This window comes from Dipodomys ordii, unplaced genomic scaffold (assembly GCF_000151885.1).
Source record: "Dipodomys ordii isolate 6190 unplaced genomic scaffold, Dord_2.0 Scaffold46, whole genome shotgun sequence".
Lineage (NCBI taxonomy): Eukaryota > Metazoa > Chordata > Mammalia > Rodentia > Heteromyidae > Dipodomys > Dipodomys ordii.
In genome coordinates, this window is record NW_012267262.1 from 1,550,406 (window position 1) to 1,577,567 (window position 27,162).

General features: G+C 40.6%; 1 protein-coding gene across 1 annotated transcript in view; it reads left to right on the top strand.

The window, feature by feature from the left end:
• Nav2 (neuron navigator 2) overlaps positions 1–27,162 on the top strand; it is a 387,125-nt gene that overhangs the window by 327,869 nt on the left and 32,094 nt on the right. The window contains exons 19-28 of the mRNA XM_013019543.1: positions 1,370–1,530; positions 4,259–4,447; positions 4,969–5,073; positions 10,936–10,988; positions 15,583–15,606; positions 15,717–15,791; positions 21,523–21,606; positions 21,965–22,076; positions 24,107–24,252; positions 26,807–26,815. Coding sequence (XP_012874997.1) covers positions 1,370–1,530; positions 4,259–4,447; positions 4,969–5,073; positions 10,936–10,988; positions 15,583–15,606; positions 15,717–15,791; positions 21,523–21,606; positions 21,965–22,076; positions 24,107–24,252; positions 26,807–26,815 — 958 coding nt within the window. The remainder of the gene's footprint in view (positions 1–1,369; positions 1,531–4,258; positions 4,448–4,968; positions 5,074–10,935; positions 10,989–15,582; positions 15,607–15,716; positions 15,792–21,522; positions 21,607–21,964; positions 22,077–24,106; positions 24,253–26,806; positions 26,816–27,162) is intronic.

Sequence of the window (27,162 nt, forward strand, 5' to 3'; positions counted from 1 at the left end):
CTGGAAGTGGCACTGTGGCTCAAATGGTAGAGTGCTACTAGCCTTAACCTGAAGAGCTGAGGGACAGCGCCCAGGCCCAGAGTTCAAGCCCCACGACCGACCAAAAAAAAAAAAAGAATACTACCCAGGCCAGGCAGAGTGTGTGCACGCACACGCACACACACACACACACACACAGAATGGAAGCCAGATATTGGCTTACACTTATAATGCTACGCAAGATACTGAGAGTGCAAGGATCACAGTCGAAGACCAGCCCAGGCAGAATAGTTCATGAGACCCTAAATCAAATATAACCAGTGAAAGAGACAAAATAGGGGGAAACAAAGTTGGAGACATAATTCAATAAGTAGAATGACAACCTAGCAAGCATGAACTCCATTACTATTCCCTCAAAAAAAAATTGCAGAAATGGGGTCTGTGATAGCTATTGATAGTCAATGGTGACTGATGGCTTGACCTAGAAAGGGCATATCTATGGGTGACAGATAGAATGAAAACATTTCTCTGTTCCCTTTCTCACTGACATTCTCTGTCTAGCTGGCTGCCAACACAATACAACAACATCACACAACAACAACATCAATAACATCACAGAACAATATCTTTTTTTAAGCCTGTAGTTTTCAAACAGTTCTCCTAATTACATAATCAGCAGTTACTCCATAACACCTAAGTCCAGAATATAAAATGGGAATAATTACATCTGTGTTGCTCAGTAGGTTTGAGGCTTCAGTTAAATAATGCCTGTAAAAGTGCCTGGCTCATTGTAGATTTTTAATAAATCATTACCAAACACATTTCAGAGTGCATGAGGGTAGGGGCCACATGACTGTTGAAGACCCAACTATCTTTGCAAAAACTTGTTTGTGCTAGATGGCAGGCAGCATCTACTTGTGAGGCCAGCCTCTACAGCCTGCTCTCTAATGTGCTGTGATTCATGGCCACTTACTTGGGCTGTAGAGTGCAGATGCCAGGAGTTACCTAATTAAAACTTCCTCGAAGCTCTAACAGCAGCTCTTTTTGTTGCCTTAGTTCTGTCAAGGTGAGGGCTTTGACATGACACTGTCATGAATCAACATGTTACAGTTACGCCCAGTGACGGCTCTTCTGAGCATTTACCAATCTTCTTCCCTTTAGGTATTCCTTGCAAACTAAAAGGAATTGTAATTTTCTCTAAACACAGCCAAGTAGGGGGGTTGGAGGGAATTTTGAGAAACCTTGTAAGTTTCAAGGGTGTGTATTAAGCTGATTTAAAAAAATCATCTTTAAATATTTTTTTTCTTCTTATATACTTGTCATCAGCTCCGGAGAGTTCATTTTCCTGAATGCTGTTCATAGTTCATTCCAGCTTGGTTTCTGTCTCCAGGTATACTCCCACCTCCCAGCTTCGCACACAGGAAGACGCAAAAGAATGGTTACGGTCCCACTCTGCTGGAGGTCTACAGGACACAGCTGCCAATTCTCCCTTTTCCTCTGGTTCCAGTGTAACTTCCCCCTCTGGAACAAGATTCAACTTTTCCCAGCTTGGTAAGTAGCCTCTGCCATAAGCTGTGTCGATCAGTTAGAGGTTCTTGATGTGTGGTCATAACCCATCTGGTCACCATGTGCTCAGGATCGGATTAGTCCTTGACAATGTGGTTTGATTATAGGTGATCAACAGTAAAAGACAGAGAAAATGGCAAAGGTTTTGGTACTCTGGTCTTTTTTTCCCCCTGTGGTTGATGTAAGTAAGGTTATAGCAAAGAGCAAACCATCCCTTTCTTGAGAATGCATTCTATTTCTCAGACCCCTGAAGAAGTGTGTTTACAGCTTGGCCTCCCTTATTGTTATTAAGCTGGAAGTAAAAGTGAAGTTTTGATTGAATAAGTATTCTTGGAAATGCCTGCTGCTGACATAATGCTTTGACTGGCACAGTGAGAAAGGAAAAGAATTTGTAACACACTCTCTGCTGGCATGTCAGTGGGTTTTTTTCTTTGTTTTTTCTTTTTGGTTGGTCATGGGGCTTGAACTCTGGGCCTGGGCACTGTCTCTGAGCTCTTCAGCTCAAGGAGAGCACTCTACCACTTGAGCCACAGTGCCACTTCCAGTTTTCTGGTGGTTAATTAGAGATAAGAGTCTCACAGACTTTCCTGGCTTTGAACTGAGATCCTCAGATCTCAGCCTCCTGAGTAGCTAGGATGACATGTGTGAGCCACTGGTGCCCGGCTTGTTTTGTTTTTTGTTTTATGTTGAGACAGACACACTCATGAAGACCTATGAGACAGGGCAAAAGAGAACAGTCCAAATTGAATGTAATAAGTATTACATGCAGTTAGAAAAAGGACAGCTTGGTGCTTGCTGACATTATTGGCCAAAGTTACTTGAAGGTGATAGGATGGAACTGAGTTTGGAAGAATGATTTGAGGGCGGTGGGAGTGGGGTGGGGCGGGAAAGGGTTTCTAGACTCACTTCAGACTTTTTCTTTTTTTTTTTAATCTTATTTTATTTGTGAACATACTGTACAGAGGGGTTACAATTGCATGGGCAGGATAATGCGTACATTTCTTACCAAGCATTGCAGCCTCCTCCTTTGTTTACCCTTCACATCACTTCCCAGCCTCCCCCCTCCCCCCCCAATCCCAATCCTTCTCCTTCCCCCCTCCCTCCCCCCCCCCCACCAATGTTGTAAAGCTCGTTTTGGACATGACAACTTGTGCTTCTCATTGTTGCAACAGGTCCACCTGTATCCTTAAACAACTGGTTTTTCCCCATCTCCTCCACAAGTTATACTGACATCAAATATAGTGAAAGCAGGGGTTATACTGTGGGGGAGGGACATACAAAGCAACAAAGAGATAATCTTATAAATGCGTTAGAAACACATGCATGAAAGAAAAAAAACATTAAAATACATATCTAAGGGTTCATTTTCCTGACATCACATTATCTGACCTTTTCTGCTTGACTCATACATATACTAGATATTGCAAATAAGGGAAACCATGGGACCTATGTTTCTTTGGGCCTGGCTTACTTCACTTAATATAATTTTTTCCAAGTTTTTCCATTTCCTAACAAATGGGGCAATGTCATTCTTTCTGATGGAGGCATAGAATTCCATTGTGTATATATACCACATTTTCTTGATCCATTCATCTACTGAGGGGCATCTGGGTTGGTTCCATATCTTAGCGATGGTAAATAATGCTGCAATAAACATAGTTGTGCTGGTAGCTTTAGTGTGGTCTTGTTTGTAAACATTTGGGTAAATGCCCAAAAGTGGGATTGCTGGGTCATAGGGGAGTTCTATGTGAAGTCTTTTGAGGAACCTCCATACTGCTTTCCAAAGTGGTTGAACAAGTTTACATTCCCACCAACAATGAAGTAAGGTTCCTTTCTGTCCACATCCCCTCTAGCATCTGTAGTTGTTAGAGTTCACTTCAGACTTTTTCTAGGTGGCTTAGTGGTAGAGCGCTTGCCTTGCATACATGAGGCCCTAGTTTCGATTCCTCATCACCACATAAGCAGAAAAAGCTGGAAGTAATGCTGTGGCTCAAGTGGTATACTGCTAGCCTTGATCTGAAGAGCTGAGGGACAGCACCCAGGCCCAGAGTTCAGGCTCTATGACCGACCAAAAAAAAAAAAAAAAAAAACCATACAAGAAAGGCAATCTTTAGGGATAGTTGTGGCTTGTGTTCAAGTGAGCTTAAACTCTTTGCCTCAAAAAATATTGTGCATTGCTAACACAGATTCAATCGGAGAGCACAAAGGGAAGTGTTCCTCTTTGTGTTGAAGCTGTTCAGACAACTATTATTAAACATTCCCCATCAAAGGCAGTAAGACCTGGGTTCATATTGTTCTTTCTCAGCCATAACTCTTTGCAGCAAGAGGTTCTTGTCATACACAAATGCTTCCCATCTGATCAAAAGCCTCATTGCTCTATTTTGGGCTTTTGGCTTTAGAGAGATTGTTCCAGATGAGCCCGGGGAGTAATTAGCTCATGCCTGGAAGGTGACACTGGCTTGCCTGAACGTGCCAAGTTGGAACGCTGAGGCCCAGAGCCTTGTTTTGGAACTGACCCGCCTTCCCTCCCATATTTTTAGCTCTATGTATATACTCCAACGCTGATGCAACTACCTTTTTAGAAAATAGACAAGGGAGAGGAATTGGCAGGAATATGTATGGCTAGTGATAAGCAATCTCTTCTTTGTCCCCATCTGGGATTTAAACAGAGCTGTAAGTTTTCCAACATTTGATTCTACTCCTTTCATTCCAGCGAGTCCCACCACTGCCACCCAGATGAGCCTGTCAAACCCAACCATGCTGAGGACCCACAGTCTGTCCAATGCTGATGGACAGTATGACCCCTACACTGACAGCCGCTTCCGGAATAGCTCTATGTCTCTGGATGAGAAAAGCAGAACCATGAGCCGATCAGGCTCCTTCAGGGATGGATTCGAAGAAGGTAAGAAAGGAGACTCACTGTCTCCTAGGTCACTTGTTGGTAGTGCACAGCATGATAGCCCTTTGTACTAAGTTGACCTAATAGTCCTGAGACTCCACCTTTTAAGTGCTTCCAATTCTTTCTTCTCTGGAACTGTGGTGAATTCTGAATAGTAAAATCTGACCTTTAATTAACTTTCCAGGATTTAATGGCAAAGTTGCTAAAAACATATTGATAGCCCTTAGCACTGACTGCCTTCTGCTCTAGGCTTTTCTGTCCTGATCTTGAGCCACAGCTCTTGGCATGTACTTCACCTTAAGGACCAACCACTGGCTCACCCTCTTGGCAGGGTACATCTCCCTATGCTGGTACAGCCTACAGCTTTGGGACCAGTCAGCTGAGCCTCTCTATTCTGCCCCAGTATTTCTTGTCTCTTCTCAAGCCCTAGTTTTAAATTTTTATTGCACTAAGTTTTGCCCTTTACTTTCTTTGGTTGCCAACAATAAATGTTGGGATTTTTATGTTTTGTTCATTTTCATCAGAATTATGGAAGGAAAGTTCTGTAGACAGCTTTGTCAGCCATCCTGATCACTCATTTCATTTCTCTTTCCCTTTGTTTCTTCACCTGAGATATGAGTTAGATGGGAGCAGGTAGTCAAAATTCTGTGTAGTAACATCACCTACATCCCCAAAGATTAGGCTTATAGAATTCTGGAGATGGTAATCAGTGATCAAAGGTTAGTAAAATGGAATCATGTAGGGGATATAGCTCTGTAGAAAAGTGCTTGCCTGGCATATGCAAAATAAGATACTGGTTTTGATCCCTAGCACCATAAGAAAATAAACAAAAGAATATGGAGGCTAGGAGCCGGGAAGGTGGCTCAGCAGTAGAGTGCTTGCCTTGCATGCATGAGGCCCCGGGTTCAATTCCTCAGCACCACATAAGCAGAAAAAAAAAAAAGCCAGAAGTGGCGCTGTGTCTCAAGTGGTAGAGTGCTGGCCTTGAGCTGAAGATCTGAGAGACAGCTCCCAGGCCCAGAGTTCAGGCCCACGACCGGACCCCAAAAAAAAAGAATATGGAGGCTAGGCACCAGTGACTCATGCTTGTAGTCTTGGCTACTCAGTAGGCTAAGATCTGAGGATCTTTATTCAAAGCTAGGTTTGGCAGGAAAGTCCATGAGACTCTTACCTCAAGTTAACTACCAAAAAGCCAAAAGTGGAGCTGTGATTCAACTGGTAGGGTGCTAGCCTTGAACAAAAAAAAGCTCAGGGAGGATGCCAAGGACCAGCACACACACACACACACACACACGCGCACGGCGCACGCACACGCACGCACGCACACACACACACACACACACACACCACCAACAACAAAAACAACAATAATAATATAGAGTTAGAAGAACAAATTTTAGGGAGCTCCATTTTTCTTTAGGTAAATCATCTCCAACAAGTTGCTTCACCTTTCTGTGTTTCTGTTTTCTCACTGAAAAAAATGAGAATAATAATAGCATTCATCTGATGGAATTTTAAGAATTAGCTGAGACAATAAGTATAAATGTTAGCACAATAATGTTATGACATGTCGTGTTCTGCTCCTCAGCAGCTCAAAGTAGCAGAGGATGAGGATTCTAGAGCCCAGGCTGAGGGCTTTACCGGTATTTGTGCCCTTATACTAAAAACAGAATGTAGGGGGTGAGTTGCAGCTACTGTTTTCTGTTTCCAAATTTGTCTTAATGTGAGTGTGGAAATATACCCAACATCTTTCTAATAGGAAAGAACAAATAGAGTTGTGATTGTTTAGGAAATCCCATATCAAAGGGAGAGAAGATATCTACTTTTGCTGAGTGTTCTTCTTTAACAGAAGATTTAAAGGCTTTAGTTACAAAACAGTTGCTCTCAGTTAATCTTCATGGCGACTCAGTACTTGGCGACCCCTGATTTATGTATCATTTGCATCCAGTGACATGCAGTGAGCAGACTTAACTCTGTAAATCCATATATGGGAAGCACTAGCACAGATGATTAAGAAGCAAGGAGCCTGAGTGGCTGAGGACATTCTCTTAGATTTAAGACCTGGAAATTAATACTATAACCACTCATTATAGTAAAGGGATATCCTGATGCTAAGGGAAGGGAGGAGGCAAATTGTCTTGAATTTTTTTCTGGTCCATATGCTAGCTGAGCCTGGCCGCATCGTGTTCCTCTTGCATATGGAGTATGTCTTGTGCTGTGTGTCTTGTGTATTCATCTTTTTTGTCGTGCATGCACCTGAGTGAATCATGTTCAGCACTAAAACTTGTCCAAACAAGCACACATTGCTCATAAAGGCCCAGGACCAATATGGTATCATCGTTAGATAGCTTTTATTTATCCCATCTGGAATCAAACTGTCAGGCAGCTCAACTGTGGAATAGGTGGGCTGTCAAACTGACATTGATTAAAAGTGCTTGTCTACAAGCAGTGTCTAGACTTTTATAAGCATAATGATTCACGATGACACAGGACTGAAAAGGGTAAAATTTAGACTTTGGGGGAAGAGGTAGGGATGCTCTTGATGTACTATCAACATATAACATTTTCATCTTAAACATACAACATTTTTATCTTCCTTTGTTATCAGATTGGTTTCATTCCAAAGCTATTTTATTACACAACAATCACTGAGTTTGTATTATTTGGAATTTTAATTCCCTCAGAAATAGCTAAGGAAAAAATTATGTCTCATACTTGGACCAAGTGTAACCTTCTTGTAACCATCCAGTATATCTATGTCATTAACTGAGATAAAAATTTAGGAAGAATTGGCATACATATTTGTCTGAGATTGTGCAATTTAATTAACAGTTTTTATTTTGATGGAAGTAGGGATCATTACTGTGTAGATAGATACAAGCAAGGCCCAGATAAAACTTTTCAAAAGTTATTTGAGGTGTATTAATTTACAGCAGGCATATGATGCAATCTTAAATCAACTTTAGTATGTTCACTATAAGGATGCTTGAGGCCTTTTAAAAATGGATGTCACGGGCCGGGAAGGTGGCTCAGTGGTAGAGCACTTGCCTCGCATTCATGAGGCCCTGAGTTCAATTCCTCAGCACCACATAAGCAGAAAAAGCTGGAAGTGGCACTGTGGCTCAAATGGTAGAGTGCTAGCCTTGAGCTGAAGGGACAGTACCCAGGCCCGAAGTTCAGGCCCCACAACCGGCAAAAACAAAAAAAAAGCATGTCAGGCTGGGAAGGTAGCTCAGTGGTAGAATGCTTGCCTTGCATGTATGAGGCCCTGGGTTCGATTCTTTAGCACCACATAAGCAGAAAAGGCTGGAAGTGGCACTGTGGCTCAAATGGTAGAGCACTACTAGCCTTAACCTGAAGAGCTGAGGGAGAGGTCAGACCCACATCCCACCAAAAGAAAAAAAGAAAAAAAAGGATGTCTTTCTTTGGACTAAAAAAAAAAAAATCCCATGATGATTAGTGTCTCTAACTCCTGAGTTACAATGTAATAGAAATCTCAACACTTCTACAGTTTAGCATTGTGACTTTCTGTAATGAACTTGACCCTAATCTGCCTCTTTCCTATTCACTAAAATGCTGGTAATAATTGTACTTGCCTCAGGGGACTGAAGTATAGATTAGGCAAGGTAAATCCTGGAAAGCATTTGGCAGATAACTAAGAAAGGGGCTTATTGTTAAGTGCTTAATCAATGGTAGCTATTGTTGTAGTTGTTACCTTGTATCCTTCTCCCCAAGGGCCATTGTCATCTTTTCTTTTTTTAATGACAAAATTGGAACTGAAGGTACTTGTAGCCAGAAAGAGATCCTAAACTTCTTGATTCATTGCTCTCTGTCTTTGTACTGAGTTCCTTGACTTCTGGTTCACTTGGGTTCCTTTATTTTGTTGACCTGAGGCAAACTCTGGTCCTAGATATTCTCTTCCTTATTATGCTTTCCCTGACGCTTTCCATAGTACCTGACTGTGGAATGAAAACTGGAGCCGATGCCTTAGATTCACATTCTCCTGCTCCTGAGAGCTATATGCTTATTCATGGTACCTCACTGTTCTGGACCTTAGTATGTTCACTGATTAAGGTTAGAAACTCCTGCATACCTTGAGATTGTAACCTGAAAATTCTCCTAAGATGATGAGGATCAATACAAATAATAGTCTTAATAAGGAAGTGCTGTAATTTGTATAAAGCTGTATAAAGAAAGAGGGAGGAGGAGAGGGAGAGAATCAGAGGTACTCAATTACTTTATTAGCTAGAATACGTCCACATGTTCCTTGCTGTCTAATGGTTCTATCTCTACCTAAACCTCTTCTCAAACCTTAGTCCTTGTTTCTGCCTTTGTATAGATGATAACAAAAGGCTTTAAAAACAAATAAGCAAATAAATAAACCCAGTAAAATAGATCATTTAAGGGTAGGGTAGTCCACAAACTCCTAGTCCACAGATCCTATTATTCAATTACAATGTGATCTTAAGTAAGTCATTCAGTCATTCTGAGTTTCATTTTCCACAATGACAGAGATGGCCTAGATATTCTCCATAAAATTGTGGAGGTGCAAAGAGGAAAAGCACATGATATGTTTTAGCCATTTGGGTTTTATAACTCTTAACAGCATCTTAGTGTCCAAAAGGATCCATTCCACATACACAAGGTTCAGGTTTGGATTAACTCTGGAATTCAAAGAGCATTTGTTTGGACTACAGCATTGTTGTTGCTGTTTACCAAGTAAGAGGAGTTAATTACAGAGAAAAATAGTGACCTTCACATGAAGCCTGCCAGATGTGTTCATCTGCGTTTGGCCCCAAGATTACAATGAGTTTATGTGTGTGAGAAATGGGAATTGAAGAAAGAACACTATTTCCAACAGTCAAGTCCATACCACAGCTTTGGGCAGGCTTGTTGCACAAGTGTGATTGAAGGGTGGCCCCAACTCCCATATTCTACCTTTGCTATAGTCCTGGGTCATGGACCTGAAAGGAGTTACTCTTTTGGAACATTCGGCTGCTAGGTAGGGGCTTTTGAAACCTTTGTGAATATGTGAACATATTAATACTGAAAAACACTGTTGGCCATTAACATCTTAAACTTTTTTTTATGAGACATGAGTCAGACTGTCAGGGATTGAGGTAAAGATCTAAGCTCAACATTGCTAAGAAGAATGGATGGGAATGACAAGCCAAAGACTGTGTGGGTAAAGGACAGGGGAAGCCTTTGCTGGTGGTAGTCAGGGAAAAAAGGAAGGCCTCATGAGGAACTGCTCCTGATTCAGATAGGCGGTACTGGGAAGCCGTAAGCAAAGAGAACTGCATTGGCAAAAACATGGAAGAGGAAAAGTACCATATAGAGAATGATGGGGAGGAACTACAAGAATGCATGATGTGATAGGAACACACAAGAAAGAACGAAAGGTCAGGGAAGGGTTACTGGAAAAAAAAAAGAACAAAAAACAAAAAACCACAGACAGGTTGCCTGAGTGTTAGGCAAAGCTGTTCATCAGATACCTTGTTGGCAGTTTGCTTCTGCCAGTAGTTAAGCCAAGTTGAGGTTTTCTACTTGGGCGGTTAGTGCATGTGGAAAATCACTCCTCAACCTCCTGCTTCAGGCCACAGTTTATCCCACACAGGTGAGATGCATGGGAATATAGATGTTTCCTAGGGTCAGGAGAGCTGTGGGCCATTGGAAGGCCTGTGAAGGCTTTAAAAGAGGAATGGTTCTACCTTTCAAACAAGTTCAAGAGGTTGCTAAGACAATAAGAACTTGGCTTCCACATAAAGAATGTAGCCAGAATACTCTGTTCGAGAAAAGACCATGATTTACCATTAGAACAATTAGTAAAATGGCTTTACTGGCTAGAGACAGGAAGGGGGAGGGTGGTAACTAAAGGTTGTGAATCCAAAGTTCTGTTCTAGAACAGGAAAAGAGGATAGTCCTTGTCACTTTGTGCACATGGAAATGGAAGAACTTATACTTAACTGCATATCTTTTTTAAACTAATAATTCTGCTTTGTGTTCATCTAAAGTGAGTTTACTATGGCCAACAGTCCTTTAAGTTCAAAATAATCTGCTCTTCTTTTTGCCCATACAAGTGACAGCTGACAGTAAGGTATGAAAAATAAATATATGCAACACAATCTCAACCCTAGTGAGGGGAAAAGAGTGGGATGAAATATTCTGAAATGGTAGCAGGTTGCCTCTGTGTGGTGAAATTAAGAGCCATTACAAGTTATGATGAATCTGCTTCTTAACATTTTTGTGCACTTGAACACTGCTAATCTGCAACCATATCTTATTTTAATAGTTAAGAAAACTGTATTTAGCAGGTCATAAGAAAAATGTAGTGATAGCAAATTATTTGATACTGTCCTTTGGTCAGAAGTCACCAACCTTGGGCCATGCTGAGCCCCATAATGTCCTGCAGCTGTTTCCTCCTCTCCTCCCCTGTTTATATGGTTCTATAGTAGGCAATGTGCAATCACCTTTTCTTTTTCTTTCCACAGTTCATGGATCCTCACTGTCCCTGGTTTCCAGCACATCGTCCATTTATTCTACAGTGAGTATAAATCAATGCTGTATGACTATGATCTAGGGAACTTGGGTACTTTTATCAAATGTGTCAAGAATAAAATATTAGCATTTCTCTGGAAGAGAGCATTTCCATTATAAGAGGATCCATTAGTCAGGGATATGATTTGAAATTCACAAATAACTATTTATTATGATACACCATGCACTAGCTGCTTTGTTAAAATCAAATTGTGCTTTGGGTTGTAACAAAGTAGAGTATGTGAATAGTTTTGGGTACCTGCTGAAAAAGAAAAGCTCACTTTTTTCTTCTTCTTTTTCTTTTTTGAAGGAGAAATTACAGGGTTTGAGCTCAGGGCCTGGGCACTGTCCCTGAGCTCTTTTGCTAAGGCTGGTACTCTACCACTTTGAGCCACAGCTCCACTTCTGGTTTTCTGGTGGTAAATTGGAAATAAGAGTCTCACAGACATTCTTGCCCTGGCTGGCTTTGAACTGCGATCCTCAGATTTCAGTCTCCTGAGTAACTAATACTATAGGCATGAGCTACCAGTGCCCTGCTAAAAGTGAGCTTTTTCTGTTTGCCTCAGTTTATCTGTATAGTAGAAAGAATAGCTGTCCCTACTTTACAGAATTATAGTGCGGATTAGGTTTTCTGAGGATTGTATTTACAATATAAACTCCTAGAGATAAAAACTTTAATTTTCATTTTTAGTACCTAAGTCAGTGCTTCATACATAATAGCCATTCAAAAAATAAGTTTGAAAGAAATCTATGAAAAGCAATAAATATGTACACATAGCTCAGAGTAAAACATTCCTAAATACTAGATGTCATCAACGAGGGTCCTACAGAACAAGAGTCAAGTATAATTAAGTACGTTTGGATTTTCAGTACTTTTTGATTGGTTCAGTAGTGCTTTTTATACCTATACATTGTCTTAAAGACATTAATCTGGAAATGCTTACAGGAACAACAATTTAAAAATCTTTATTAATTTTTTAGCCTTTAATTGAATGGAAGCACATGTTTTAGTAATTCGGGATTTGATAGTGCCAAGTTTCTGGGCTATGTAATAGAATTAACTGTACAGTCCTTGAAAATAAAAGATTGTGCCAGAATCAAGTTAAAGGCCCATTTGTTTTTTCTTATGACTAGAGTGAGCCAAAAGACTCCAGTGATTGTTCAGAGGGTCTGACTTGAAGGACCTACAAACTCTTGTTTCTATTCTTGCTACTTCACCTCACCAGCTCCCAAATTTCTCTCTCTAGTTTATCATCTCCTTTGAAATTTTTATCACGGATCCTGTCTTTCATCTTAAGGTTTTTATCTGTAGTAATCTCAGGGAAGGCTCATTTAAGCCATTATCTGCTAAGAAAGCTTGGAGATGGTCTTCTAACCATTAGCTGATAGATAAACTTTTTTCTAGAATAAAACTTTGTGTATCTCTCTTCCTTTGAGAGCACCCACACTCTGCTAGAGTGTGCCTCCTCCTTTCTGTTTATGTTTGTCTGCTTGCCTGCTTGCTTACTTACTCAATAAAGCTCCACCAAATTTTCTTACCAAAAACAAACAAACAAAAACCTCTGGGATATGGCTACCAAAAATGAAATTGCCAAATTGAAGTCTACTTTTTCAGTAGTATTTATTTATCAACACCACTAATGTGCAAGGATCTAGACCAAGCCATGGGAGTAAAGGTTTGAGGAAAAAGGATCCCACTAAGAAAGAGGAAGCTAGAGACTCCACCTAGGGCACCTAGGACCTGGGCCTCAAGCTTCCCAGGGCTGGTGCCTGGAAGCCACAGCAAATATCTCACTGCTTCTCCAGTGGCCATCCCAGGAGCTTTATCAACACTAACAGGGGAAGCCCTGTCCATAGGAGTGGAATATGTGAAGAAAAGAGCATGAACTCCTTCACATCTAGGGAACCATCACAGGTAAATCCTCAGGCACCCACTTTGGGCCAATTGCTAGAAGCTATCATCACAAAACCCATCTTCCAGTAATTGCTGTTCTGGGTGTGTTTTCTGAAGACAGTGTTTACATGAACTGATAAAAATTCAATAAATTATCAAGTTTGAATTCCAAATTTATATTAATAGCAAGAAAATATTCTTACCTCAACTTTGGGCAAATTACCTTGTTATTTAGAGTGCTTCAGTTTTGCCTTCCCTGTCAGGAAGTTGAGCAAGATAATCCCCATAACCTCTGACTTTCCATGAATTATGGAATCAAAGGATGTTTATCGTTCTTAAATGTACCTTCTATTAGAAAAATGGTTGATTTTGCAGCTTCAAAACAAAACCTAACATTTAAATATTTTCACGCTAATTTGTCTAGCAAGTAAAACTGAGTCTGGATAGACTGTGCTACCACCTAGGAGTGATATGTGGTCTCTTATCTATTATTAGCTTCTTAGTGATGAGATACAGAAACACTGCTCCTGCACCTGTGTAAATGTTATGGTGAAAAATTCTTGTTTACTGTCTAAGACATCACCTGAGTCTCTTTAATTGCCATAGGCACACACACACACACACACACACACACACACACACACACACACACACACACACACACACACACACACACACACCTTTTAATACTGAAAACCTTACAGTCTCCAGAAGACAGCAGGTTCTTATCTTGAAACTTATGATTCTTGGATATTCAAGAGTGCTCCTTCTGCTCCAAATTTATGTACAGTTTTAACTACAAATGTACTGTGTGTGTGTGTGTGTGTGTGTGTGTGTGTGTGTGTGTGAGAACTGTCCCTGAGCTTCTTTTACTCAAAGCTAGCACTCTACCATTTGAGCCACAGTGCCACTTCTGCCTTTTTCTGTTTATGTGGTACTGAGGAACAAACCCAGGGCTTCATGCATGCTAGACAAGCATTCTACCACTAAGCCACATTCCCAGCCCCTTTAACTACATATGAAAGAAAAGACACCATGATGCAAAGTAATTGCCCATGGTCAAGTCATGGCCAGTAGGAAAGGAAAAATCTGAGAGGCCAGTCAGTGCACCTGCTGGATGGATAGTAGCCCACAGCTCCATGTAGGATTTGCACATGTACGGGAAGTAACTGGGGACAAGATATAAAGCACATGACTTCTTCAAGGTGCTGTTGAGAAGTCAGAGACAGGTGGGGGCATAGGGACAGATGATGGCAAAAATGGAAAAGGACTGTCAAGACACCTGTTTAAAAGTAGTCCTATGTGGATGGCTCAGTCTGTTAACAGGCTTCTACCAGCCTGTCCATTGTTAATAGCTGTGACATTCTCATCACTTTCTCTTTTGGACAGACTTGAGGGTCAGCGGCTTTAGTCCTGGAAAGCTTCCATGCGAATGGAGCTATAGCAAAAGAACAAAAGAACAAGACAATGTGCCAGTTAAGATTACAGGTTCTGGGACCACACTGCCTTTGATGATCACCGCTCTCTCACTTAACCAACTATGAATATGGACAAATTATTTTAGCATTCCGTGATACTAATTTCTTAAAACAATATTCATATCTACTAAGGATTGTTACAAGGAATTAATGAGTAGTAAAGGCTTAGAACAGTCTTTGGTGGAGGCAAGCATCCAGGAAATGCCCAGAGTGGCCCAGGAGGAAGATGGAGCCATATTGATTTTTACAACCTATGTGGTTATCAGGTTGGCAGAATTGGGGTTCCTACTATGAGGTCTTTGCCCTGTTCTCTCCCTGGTATGGTTCCATAGGTAGCAGATGAAGATGAAATGGGGACAGAACCAGCTTAGGAGCAGTCCTAGACACCTAGGTTGCCAGACAAAATATAGAACACCAATTAAATTTGAATTTCAAATAAGCTATATATATATATATATATATATATATAACATAAGTGTGCCCTTGTAGCTCAGTTGTAGAATTCTTTTCTAGCACTGGGTTCTTTTTTCTTTTTCATTTCTCTTTTTCTATGTATGTGTGCACGCGTGCGCATGTGTGCATGCACATGTGCATTTGTATTCAGGGCCTGGTCACTGTGGTTTTTTTTTGGCTGAAGGCGAGTGCTCTACCTCTTGAGCCACAGCTCCATTTCCAGCTTTTTGGTGGTTAACTGGAGATACGAATCTCATGGACTTTTCTGCCAGAGGATGGCCTTGCATCACAATTCTTAGATCTCAGCCTCCTGAGTAGTTAGGATTAAGCGTGAGCCACTGACTGGCTCCTGGAAAGCATTGGGTTCTTGTATGAAGGCCATGGGTTCCATCTAAAAGATGTGGAAGGGAGCCAAAAGCCTACTTAAATTTAACTGGGTGTCCTATATTGAATTTGCTAACTCAGGCCTTTCCTATCACACATCTTCTGAGTGCCTTACCTTATTATATCTTCAGAGGAAGGCAGGGTAGATCCTCACAACTAAAACAGTTGGAACATCATTCTAATTCTTTATCTGTTAAAATAAGAGAATGTTTATATTTTTCCATTCTGATGGGTCAATTTGGTAGAAACCGTTTGCCCAGAGAAATGTACCAGAAAATAAGCTAATCAATATTCAGGTGGTTATAAGTTTCCAAATTTGATGTTCACCATTGGCTGGCTGAATTGTTCCATGTTCCTTAACTGGTCTAATATCCCTTATGCTTTATTTGCAGCCAGAAGAAAAATGCCAGTCAGAGGTAAGGAACAGTTTGCTGGTTGGATCTTTTCTTTCACTACTATCAATTAATTCCCTCAGCTCAGTTTGGAGATGGGCTCACAAGCAAATAATTGTGCTTGTCACTTTTAGATTCGCAAACTGAGGCGGGAACTGGATGCCTCCCAGGAGAAAGTTTCAGCCTTGACTACCCAGCTGACAGCAAATGTAAGTAAAGACCCAGAGTGACAGAGTAAGAACTGCTGGGGATTGCATTCTAAGTATTGCCTCAAGGCCCCATCTCTGAATACTGTAGAACTCGTGTCATATAATATAAAGGACAGAAGATTTGAATGTCGGCTCTGGCCCTAGGTGTGTAATCTTTTACCACATGAGCCTGACTTTTGTGTGATTGCTTTATTAAGTGTTTTGTGATCAGTGTTTACAGCATATTAAATGCCCATTAATTTCCTTTCACTTTTCTGAAAATTCCAATCTTAAAAGAAAAGAGCAAAAAAAAAAAAAAAGGAAATAAAAGAAATCCAGGGCTTCACAGCTGCTATGTAATTATAATGTGTGTGATTACATGTTCAGGACACACTGCCAACTAGCATTCAATTCAACATCTATTTTGAATGCCAACAATGCCCCGGGCACTGTGAGTTCAACAGCAAAGCAAGCACAGCCATTGTCATTTTAGCATTTAGGCTCAGAAGCAGCAGAGAGACAAAACAAACAATTTCTGTACAACATGGCAACATGTTAGTCTTGGTGTATGTTGGGGTAAAGGGATCAGGAAGGACTTGCCACAGGAGTTGATATCTCATGGATGTTGTGTTGGAGGAGGAAGCATTCTAAGCAAAGAGCATAATTAGTGCAAGGCCATGAAGAAAGATCTTGGTGCATTTGTAAACGTATGTAGCTTGGTATAATTAGTTCTGTAGCTTGGACATGGGAGGGAGACAGAGAGGGACAGGAGAAGGAAGCTAGGAAGAAAGAAGGCAATGGACATATAGGTCAGAGTGTCTGCACAATTGGATTGGGACTTTAGGTTTCCTGCTGACGTGAGAAGGCTACTATCAGTGAGTTTGAAACCAGCTGTGAGGTGGTATGGCTTTCTGTCCAAAAGCTTCCTGGCTTGTATAGATAGAGGATCAGAGAATCTGAGGAAAGGCAGGGATCTCCCACCCCATCAGTACTGTAGAGGAGCTCCACTACAGAGTGATGATGATCAAGTGAGGCTGACTTCTAGAAGGTGGAGACTGAGATATTGGAAGGTGCTGAGATAGCTCCGAGACTAGGCTTCCTGCCCAGGAGTTCACAGCTCAGCTTGAGATCACAGATCAGTGTGTTCAAGCCTGTCAGATGGTTGGTTGCCTGCGTGACCCCACAGCACACTGTTAAAATGGAAAACCACTTCAAAAGATTGTCTCCCTTTGACCAGAACACTGAGTCAATACTCCAAAGTAATCATTTACCTGGAATCTTTGCCCTGGTAATTCTCAGTGTGAGCCTGAGTCAACTCCAGGAAACTATTTCTCTTTCAAGTCTACATAGGAAGTGTGCAGATAGTGCTTAACCTTAATTACTAGCTCATAATTATAATTGCTTTGGTGAGTATTCAGTCTCCTAAGTTCTTTCACATTTCCAAAGATTTTTGAATGTGATTTTTTTTTTCTCTCCAAACCCTAACATTCTAGGTCACTGTGGGTTTTCTAATCCTTTATTTTCTTCACCTCTTTCACCATCAGTATTGCTATCAAAAGGACATCAGAAATTGATGTGAGAACTGAGGCTTAGATTCTATTTTCATCTGAACAAACATGTCTACATTCTAATTCAAAAGCAACTGAAGACTCAGTGAGCCAAATATCCTGGGTATAATACAAACATGTGACGTTGGATGACATTTTCCACCCAAGTGATTTTTTTATTGTAAAGATGATGTACATAACATACCAAGTGACTCTTAACTGCTCTCTTAGTTAAGAATGGCAACTGTCAATTGCTACTCTTTATTAATCAACAGGTAGTAATCAATTTATCTCTGAACTTGGGTTAATTCTGCCAATGACCTCATGCTGCTTTAGCCTGGACTATTTGGAGTTCTGCCCTGTGTTCCAAAAGAATCATAGTAAGACCCCCTTATTATTCCAAAAGTGTGTGTTGCTCCCATAAAAACTGTTGAATCTAGTATTGTTTTAAAGTAAATATTTAGTCTTACCACACATTACCAGCAAGCAGTGCTAACGTGTTTTATTGTCTGCCGTCTTTCTCACAGACCAAGTTGTATTTGTTTTTCTAGGACAAAGTACTCAAAGCCACCCTCTCTGGGTGTTTTTATACCTCTTGTGTTTGTTTTCCCTGGGAATGTGAGAATGGCTCTTGAGAAGGGTGGCTCAGAACTGGGCTCAGCCCAGGCTTAGCCCAGCCTTGTAGCAGTCGTATTTTCATAGTTATGCTTAGGACACAAAGGCAGCCCTTTCATTTGCCAGCAAAATGAGATCCGTTGGCTTTTCAGAGCTAATGTGATTTCTTTGAGCTTGCAAAAACATTACTCTGTTTTAAGTGAGAAGCAGTCTTAATGTGGTCAAGTTTTTTTGTTGTTGTTGTTTATAATTGAATAGACAATATGAATGCTCACAACTAGAATCACGGTGGTAATCAAAGGCAGAATGGAAATTAGTGGAAAATCAGTCATTTCCATTTAAATTGGCCATTTCTCTGCAATGCAAGCAAAGCAGATGTTCTTTTAGACATCCATGTCTTGACCCATTTCTTCCGTCTGCTGTCTGATTATCTTGAAATGACTGGGCTTTGGTTTCATTGTTTTCTGGTGCAAACTAAAGCATATCTCTTTATCTTAAAATACAGAGGTATTTTTTCCATTTTGAACTGAGAGAGGGAGGGGGACAGAAAGAAACTATTCCAAGTAACCTTTCTATTGTAAGTGGGCCTGTTCCCTGCCACATGTGATTCTAGCCTTCTCTCCTAGCCACAGCCACTCCTGCTTGATAAAGTCTAGTAAGCAAAGCCTATCAGTTATTCCTCAGATCCCACCTTAAATGGCAATGTGACTGATCTCCCTCTTAACTCCTCCTGTTCCTGCTGTTATCTCATTTTTATCCTTCACTGGGTGTCAATCATCTTTTCCTCTAGAATTTTACATCATGATTCAATCTCATTTCTTCCCAGATTTCATGTCTCCTCTGTTGATCTTTTTCATTCTACCTGTGTTCACTCAGTCTTATGCTTTTGAATTCCTTAACAGTTTGTAGACAACTTCTACCTATCTTGGCTCACCTGCCCCATATTTTTTTTTTCCATTCCTTGAACTCAGGTGCTTGAACTCAGGGCCTGGGCACTGTCTCTGAGCTTCCTTTGCTCAAGACTAACATTCTACCACTTGAGCCACAGTGCCACTTCCATTTTTTTCTGTTTATGTGGTACTGAGGAACCAAACCCAGGGCTTTATGCATGCTAGGCAAGCACTCTACCACTAAACCACATTCCCAGCCCCTGCCCCACATTTTTTATTAGCAGGAATTAGTTGTACAAGAGGGTTTCATTCTGACATGTCCATATATGCATACAGAGTACCTTGGTCAGACTTATCCCCTCTGTCATTCTCCTTCTCCCTTCCTATTCTCTCCTCATTCCAAACCAAGATTCATTTTTCCTTTTCAAACACAGATGTACATATTGGCCATTTTCACCCTCCTTCACTTTCTCTTCATGCTCCCCTTCCTATTAGTACCCATACCCATCTGTCTTCTTGCATTTAATGCTCAAGATAGTCTTGGAATAAAAACAGATGCTTTTACAGATAAGAAAACTAAAGCCATTAGGATAAAATGACTTATTCAGTATTATAAATAATCAAAAGGAATGAAATACATGAAGATCTCTAACCCTAATTCCTACTCCTTTCTCCTATTCAACAGTGCCCAGTTCATCTAAGCATTTTTCTTTCAATCCTTTCTTGTTCATCTGATACAATGATCAAGGGGCAGCTTTGTACCAACAGTTGGGGCAGACACAGGAGAGCAAGAGAATGTTCAACTCTCATCAAGTATATATAGTCTGATAATTTGTCTTGCCTGTTACTCAAATGTCTGTCACTAGAGGCAGTAGCAGGGAATGGGTTAAAGAGATCTGCTACAATTCAATTATACAAGCAGAATTAGGAAGTTAGATGATCCTGCCTAGCTATTAGATAGCTAGACATTCCTTAACATGACTACTAGAAAGCCATCCATTTTTTTTATAGTGAAAATACCATACAGAGAGGTTACAATTACATGGGCAAGGTAATAAGTTCATTTCTTATCAAGCATTGTTGCCTTCTCCTTTGTTTCCCCTTCCCATCCCCCCACCCAAAGTTTTCGACATAATGTCTTGTACATCTCATTGTTGCAATGGGTCCACATGTATCCATATTTAAACAGTTTGTTTTTCCCTTCCCCTCCACAGGTTATACCAACATCAAATACAATGAAAACAGGGGTTGTACCGTGGGGGAGAGACATATAAAGCAACAAAGAAATCATCTTATAAATATGTTAGAAACAATCACAAGAAAGAAAAAAACATTTGAATCCTTACCTTGGGGTTCATTTTGCCTAACATCAACTTATCTGACCGTTTCTGCTTGTCTCAGACATATACTAGTTATTGCAAATAAGGGAAACCATGGGACCTATGTTTCTTTGGGCCTGGCTTACTTCACTTAATATAATTTTTTCCAAGTCTTTGCATTTCCTAACAAATGGGGCAACGTCATTCTTTCTGATGGAGGCATAGAATTCCATTGTGTATATAAGCCATCCATTTCTTATTATTGGTTTTAATAACATCAGGATTGTCATTCAACCAACCAATATTTCACCTCTACTTTCTTGTTAGGCAGGAGGTTTAGTGTTGGGGCCCAAAGTTGCCTAGAATAGTTAATCTGGAACAGAGTTTCAGAGAAAGATGAAATCAGGAAAATGCCATCTTTATTTTCAGTATAACCTGAGAATTGGGTACAAACTTTAGTTTTAACTGGTCATATTTTTAATTTTTTTCTATAATGGGTAAGACTATGGTACACCTGATGCCGTGTTCTAACAGCAGTATATGAAAGTATATGGGAGCTTAGCAGGAAGTCCCATCTCTGGGTTTTTCTAAGGACGAAGCTTTTTTTTTGGGGGGGGGTCCAGTCGTGGGGCCTGAACTCTGGGTCTGGGCGCTGTCCCTCAGCTCTTCAGCTCAAGGCTAGTGCTCTACCACTCGAGCCACAGCGCCACTTCCGGCTTTTTTCTTTTTCTTTTTTTGCTTATGTGGTGCTGAGGAATAGAACCCAGGGCCTCAGGCATGCAAGGCAAGCGCTCTACCACTGAGCTACCTTCCCAGCCCCAGGACGAAGCTTTTTAGCAGCTTTTTTATTAACATAAGCAAAAGACATCAGCCATTTTGTTCATTCCACAGGATTTCTTCCTGTGAGCCTCTGCCATGGACTTGGTAAATGAAAGAACAGCCTGCAGAGTCATAGAGAAGACAGGCATATACTAATGATCAAGGATCTCACAAGCACATTCAGAAGGACAGTGATCTCATAGGAGTGAATATAAGGGAAACCAGTTCAGTCTGGGGGTTTCACAAAGGCATGAGGTGAGAGCTCTTGAGGCAAATGTATAAACATTAATAAAGGAGTAGATGGGAGAAAGGTGTTCCAGGCAGAGAAGAATAGATATACAGTGGCCTGAGATGGGGAAGAGCACAGGATCCTGGAGCTTACAAGGCTAAATAACCCTAAGAGTGGTAGAGTAGCAAATGAGAAACAAGAGGAGCCTGAAGACATGGACAGAAGCCAGATCAAAGAAATACCCAGAAAATATTTGCATCTTGAGGACCCAGTGCTGCTTAGGCACTGTTGCTTTGCAAAATAATGTAATATCAGCTGTATTTTCCCTTCCAGGCTCACCTTGTAGCAGCCTTTGAGCAGAGTCTTGGAAACATGACCATCAGACTCCAGAGTTTAACCATGACAGCTGAACAGAAGGTAAGGCAGAAAGGATACTTTCCCTCCCTGCTTGGGATTAACAACAAACCTAGAAATATTCATTTTCATTTCACATAATTGTGTGGATTTTAACTTATCTCTTTGACTAATAAAGCTTAAATGTCAAGAATAGATATGTTGATTGACATCATGCACTTAGATGCATTGACATCAACAACAGAGCTCATGGTCCCATTTTACTTGTTTTATGTGTTCTCCTATGTCCACTGAAATGGATCCCTTTCCCAGAAGAGATAACAGATCTGTAGAGCATCTTTATTTATTACCCTCTTCTGTTGAAGCCAAGTTGTTCCTTTGTGTTATTTTAGAATAACCAATATACCTTTCTTATCCTTAGGATTCAGAACTGAATGAGTTAAGAAAAACCATCGAGATGCTAAAGAAACAGAATGCAGCTGCCCAGGCTGCTATTAATGGAGTAATTAATACTCCTGAGCTCAACTGCAAAGGTAAAGTAAAAAATAGCTTTAGACAAATGATCTGCCTCCCTTAGCAGCCTCCCTTGATGGCACATGATGCATGGTCCCTGCTAGAGGGTGGGTAGCTTGAATTCTAGCTCTCTATCTGTCAGGCAGATCCCAGAAGTTATTTCCAGTCTGTACAGAGGTGGCTGGCTAGTGTAGCTCACCTTCTCTGATGAATCTCAAATTAGAAGGGAATAGCATTCTCTTGGCTGAATGTAAAAGTATTTTACAGCCCTTAACTTTGCTTGATTCTGTATTCATATGCTAGTATGAGAGGATCTGAAATGGTTTCATTTCCTACTTGTGCAGGAGAATTGTCCTCAATCATAAGTTGGGATAGGATTAAAAAATAATATTTGTGAAAAAATAGATGCGCAGGTGTTATTTCCTGTAGTAACAGTATTAACAACAAAAATAATACTGGAAATAGTATTGGTAGCATTTATGGAACTCTTGGCTTGTGCTCTAAGCTTATTTAATTTATTTATTTACCTTTTTAAATATACTATCTTCTTTTCTTTCCACAACAGCCTTATACTTACTGACCTGATTCTTTGTTCATGGTACTAATTATAGTCTGAGTTTAAAGTATGCATTTACTTCCTGAAGTCAGAGAATTACCAGACAAAGAAGTTGGGACTAGAACCTGAGGAGCTGTTTCTAAAGTCAGAACTTCTCATTCAGGACTTGAGTGTAGTCCTGAGGAAAAAATAGGCAGTAAGGCTGGGTGCTGGTGTCTCACACCTGTAATCCTAGCTACTCAGGAGGCTGAGATCTGAGGATTGTGGTTCAAAGCCAGCCTGGGAAAGAAAGCCCTTGAGACTCTTAGCTCCAATTAACCACTAGAAAACTGGAAGTGGAGCTGTGGCCCAAAGTGGTAGAGTACTAGTCTTGAGGAAAAGAGCTCAGGCCCTGAATTCAAGCCCCATGACTCAAGGGAAATAAAATAAAGAAAACGGGCAGGAAACATTATTTCAAAAGTCCATGTTATTCTTTCCTTGGAAACATAGCAATGATAGATTTTAAAGAAGAAAGATTAGAAAAACTTGATTAGGGATATGTGGATCAAGCAGTAGAGCTCCTACGTAGTAAGCACAAGGTCCTGAGATTTGAACTCAGGAAGAAAAAGAAGAGAAGCAAAGAAAAAGAAAGAGCTGGCCAGACAGTGGAAAGGAAAGAGAATTGCAAGAAAAGGGAAGAACATTTCACAGGACCGGGAGGTCAGATGGCACTCCAAAGGGAGTAAGTGTGAAAAGCAGAGGAAGCAAAGGAGCAGGCCCAGGGATGCAGCTTGGTGGTAGACTGTGTCTCCTCATGACACCATGGGTGTTCCATCTCCAACACTGCTAATTTTTTTTTCTGGGCACAATGATTCCCACTTATAATCCCAACTACTTAGGTAGCAGAGATTGGAAGGATCATGATTCAAGGCCAGCTTAGGCAGAAAGTTAGTAAGATCCAGTAAGTATCCAGTAACACTCACTTGTGATCCCAGTGACAAGGTAGGCCTAGGAGGAGGCTCTTCAGTGGTTGGCAAAAATATGAGAACTAGCTACAAAAAAGCTAAAATAAGGAGTGGGGGGGGTGGGCTCAAATAGGTAGAACTCCTTCCTAGCAAGCATGAGGCACTGAGTTCACATCCTAATAATGTCCAAAATTTAAAAAAAAAATTAAAACAAGGGTATGGAGATAATGAGAAAAGTACTATGTTGCAATTGAGAAACATTATTTTTCTGCCTTTCTGTAGTCTAAGATGGTGCTGGGAAAATTCTCCCTCAGCCTTCTTTTGATATCTGTTTTGTAAAGTGAAAAGACTCAGACCCCATTTAACTGACCAAAGTGAACAGAAAGAACAATTAGCTACTCAAGGATCTAAAACCATCAGTGAGAAATACTGATGATGTTTCAATGGAAAAAAAATTTAGGAGTTCATGGGAATATGGATCTCAGTTCACGATCCATCTGTGGAGACACCCAAGTCTGTAGGCACTGACATGTCCTGTCTTACTTTCCAGGAAATGGTCCTGCACAGTCTACAGACCTCCGCATCCGTAGGCAGCATTCCTCCGATAGCGTCTCCAGCATCAACAGTGCTACCAGCCACTCAAGCGTGGGCAGTAACATAGAGAATGATTCAAAGAAAAAGAAGAGGAAGAACTGGGTGAGTATTTATTCACACTCTCCCAAGGACTGAGTCTGTTGCAGAAGCAAGAGTTCCCTAGATGAAGCTCAGGCTGCCTCTTAACCTCAGTACGATATGATATGTCTTTGGGAATAGATCCAAAGAAGTGGCGTATGGATAAGTGTTTACTAAAACCAGTATGCTCAGCAAAACACTAGAATTACATAATCACCACCACTGTGTTGTTTCTCTTTCATGAGACTTTATGTGACATACTCATCTTCCATTTCATATGTGTCATTTTTTCCTCATTTTATGCTGGCCACAGATTGCTAGAGCTGTTACTCTTTTATTTACTATTTGACAGTACTGGGATTGCATCAGGGCCTTCCTGTGCTAAATAAGCAATCTACCACTGAATTGCACTTGGAGCCCTTAGCAAAGTTACTCGTAAATACCTCCTAAGCATCCTTTGGAGCATATATCAACAGTTATACCATCCTTAACCATAATCTTTTGTCTTTATTTATACAGTTGCCTAGAATATGAGAGCAACATTGTCCTTGAAAGTTTTCTAACCATATCCTATAAATAACTTTTATAATATCAACATGAGGAGTTGTTCTAAGCTGGAAGTAGTACCTCAAAAATAATGCATTGGATAGAACGATCTCCATGTAGCCATAATCTCAATGCATGACTTGATTTTCCATACCTCAGTGATTTCCCTGTTCTTCTGGGGAAATTCCACCCTCCATGCTTTTTTCAGTCTTTTTGTCAAGGCTTTGGAGTACTGAGTGACATTTACTGCTGCTCATCTTCAATGCAGGGACACCCCAGATTGATCTGAAGTTGGCCAGTGCTCAAAGAGCCAGAATTTCCCATGCAGAAAGCATCTTGTTTACATAGTGGCCTCAGGGTCCTCATTCATTCCACACACCTCTCTCTCATTTTGTGTCATCTTGGATGGGTGGCGAGGTCTAGTGACAGAGTTGTGGTGGGTTCTGTAATACTGTTTCTAATGACTAGCGTTAGAGACAAGCTGGAAGGCCAGCTCAGTGTAACCCTCTTATTCTGATTCATTTTTTTTTTCTTGAAGTTACTAATAGCTTTTAGACAACTCATTTGCTATGACTAAACAGGTAGGATTAACTCATGTTGCCATCTCTAATATGCAATTGATAAGTATAGTCTGAGTTGAAGAATATTGTCTGAGTATGAAAAAAAGTGTTTATTTTCTTCGAGCTAAGATATAAAATGTGTTTGTGCTATTTTATGACAACTAATTCTAACTTCTCAGTGAAATCAGGGAGGATGGATAATTGGCATTCTAAAGCTTATCCCAAAGCTTAATTCTGTCTAATCTTCATAATCTCCTCTTTCACTTGGCTTTTTAGCAGAGGTAGAGGCAAGTATTGAGTTTGTTGGCATGTATGCCAGTTCCTCTTGTCTCTATGGCTACTCTCTGGAAATAGGTCCAGAAGTAGAAAATAAGAGAGCAATGGGATCTGGATTTGCCCACAGGCTGTCATGAGGTTTGTTAGAGATGAAGCACATGAATGGAAGAAAAATCTCAGCAGTTTGCCCAATGGCCTATTTTCTGAAATTCTCAGTGGCTGAGAAAACCCCTAGAATATGTTTTTGCAAGGGGGGAAAATAATAAAAGGAAATTACTTTTTGAACTACCTGTTTTCAGCACAAAATATTATGCCCATGGCTCTCAGAGAATTGTGCTTCATTCTTTCTGTTCTTCAGGGCAAAGGAAAATTGTATCATACCTCTTTATTTTTTACAACTTGGTTAATGAATTATTTATTTATTTATTTATTTTATTTATTTTTTATTTTTTTGTTGGTCATGGGGCTTGAACTCTGGGCCTGGGTGCTGTCCCTCAGCTCTTCAGCTCAAGGCGAGCACTCTACCACTTGAGCTACAGCGCCACTTCCAGTTTTTAAGTGGTTTATTGGAGATAGGAGTCTCACAGTCTTTCCTGCTTGGGCTGGCTTTGAACTGTGATCCTCTGATCTCAGCCTCCTGAGTAGCTAGGATTACAAGCATGAGCCACCGGCGCCCGACTTGGTTAATGAATTTTTAAAAACAATTTCCCCTCGTATTTTTTTTTTTTTTGAGTAGTGAAGGAGATGGCTAATCCCCTGTTTATCAAATTGTCTTTTTTATATAAGAAGTCCCAAGTTAGTATAAGCAAAGAGCTGTACAGCTCTATGGAAAGTCTGAGATGATACTCCTCAGAAAAATAGACATTCTCCCCTACAGTCCTCATTCCTCCCAGCTCAACCATTAAGGAAAAGTGTGAAGCATGGGAAGGTGGGCACAGCTACTTTAACCAGACTAGAAGAAGTCAGAAGAACCCTGATTGGGGACAACCTACTCTTCCCTTCCTTTCATGATGAAGGAGGATGTCCCCATACTGTTAAAGGTTCACATTCCTACTGGAATCCTCTTCTATGTTTGGTGTTTATTATTAGCTATGTTATGTCGAAAAGTCCAAAGCTTTCCCTGTCATTGGCTTTCTCTGTTAAAAATTGTCTTTTTTCCTTCCCCTTCCCTGTTTTGCTTGCATTTTCTCTGGCAGGTCAATGAGGTAAGCAAGAACCAACTTTAATATCAGATACCAAGCTAACCCATCCATTGATATGACTAACCCATCCGCATCCGTCATGTCTCAGCATCCTGCTTTGTTGCTGTGTAACCTCATTTTCCCCACATCCACCTGCTGAGCCAGGCTTTGTCTTGCTGTTGGCATCCAGTCTTGAACCAAGAGTAGGCATGGAATGTTCCCCACAGGTCCAGTCCTGAGCTATCAATACCAGATAACTCCTCTTCCCTTAATGCACTGATTTGAGAGCTGTTGGGGGAGCCTTTTCCATTGGCTGGGGAAACATGGGAGAGTTAATTGCTCTTTTTGTATGCATGTCACTGGGTAGCCAA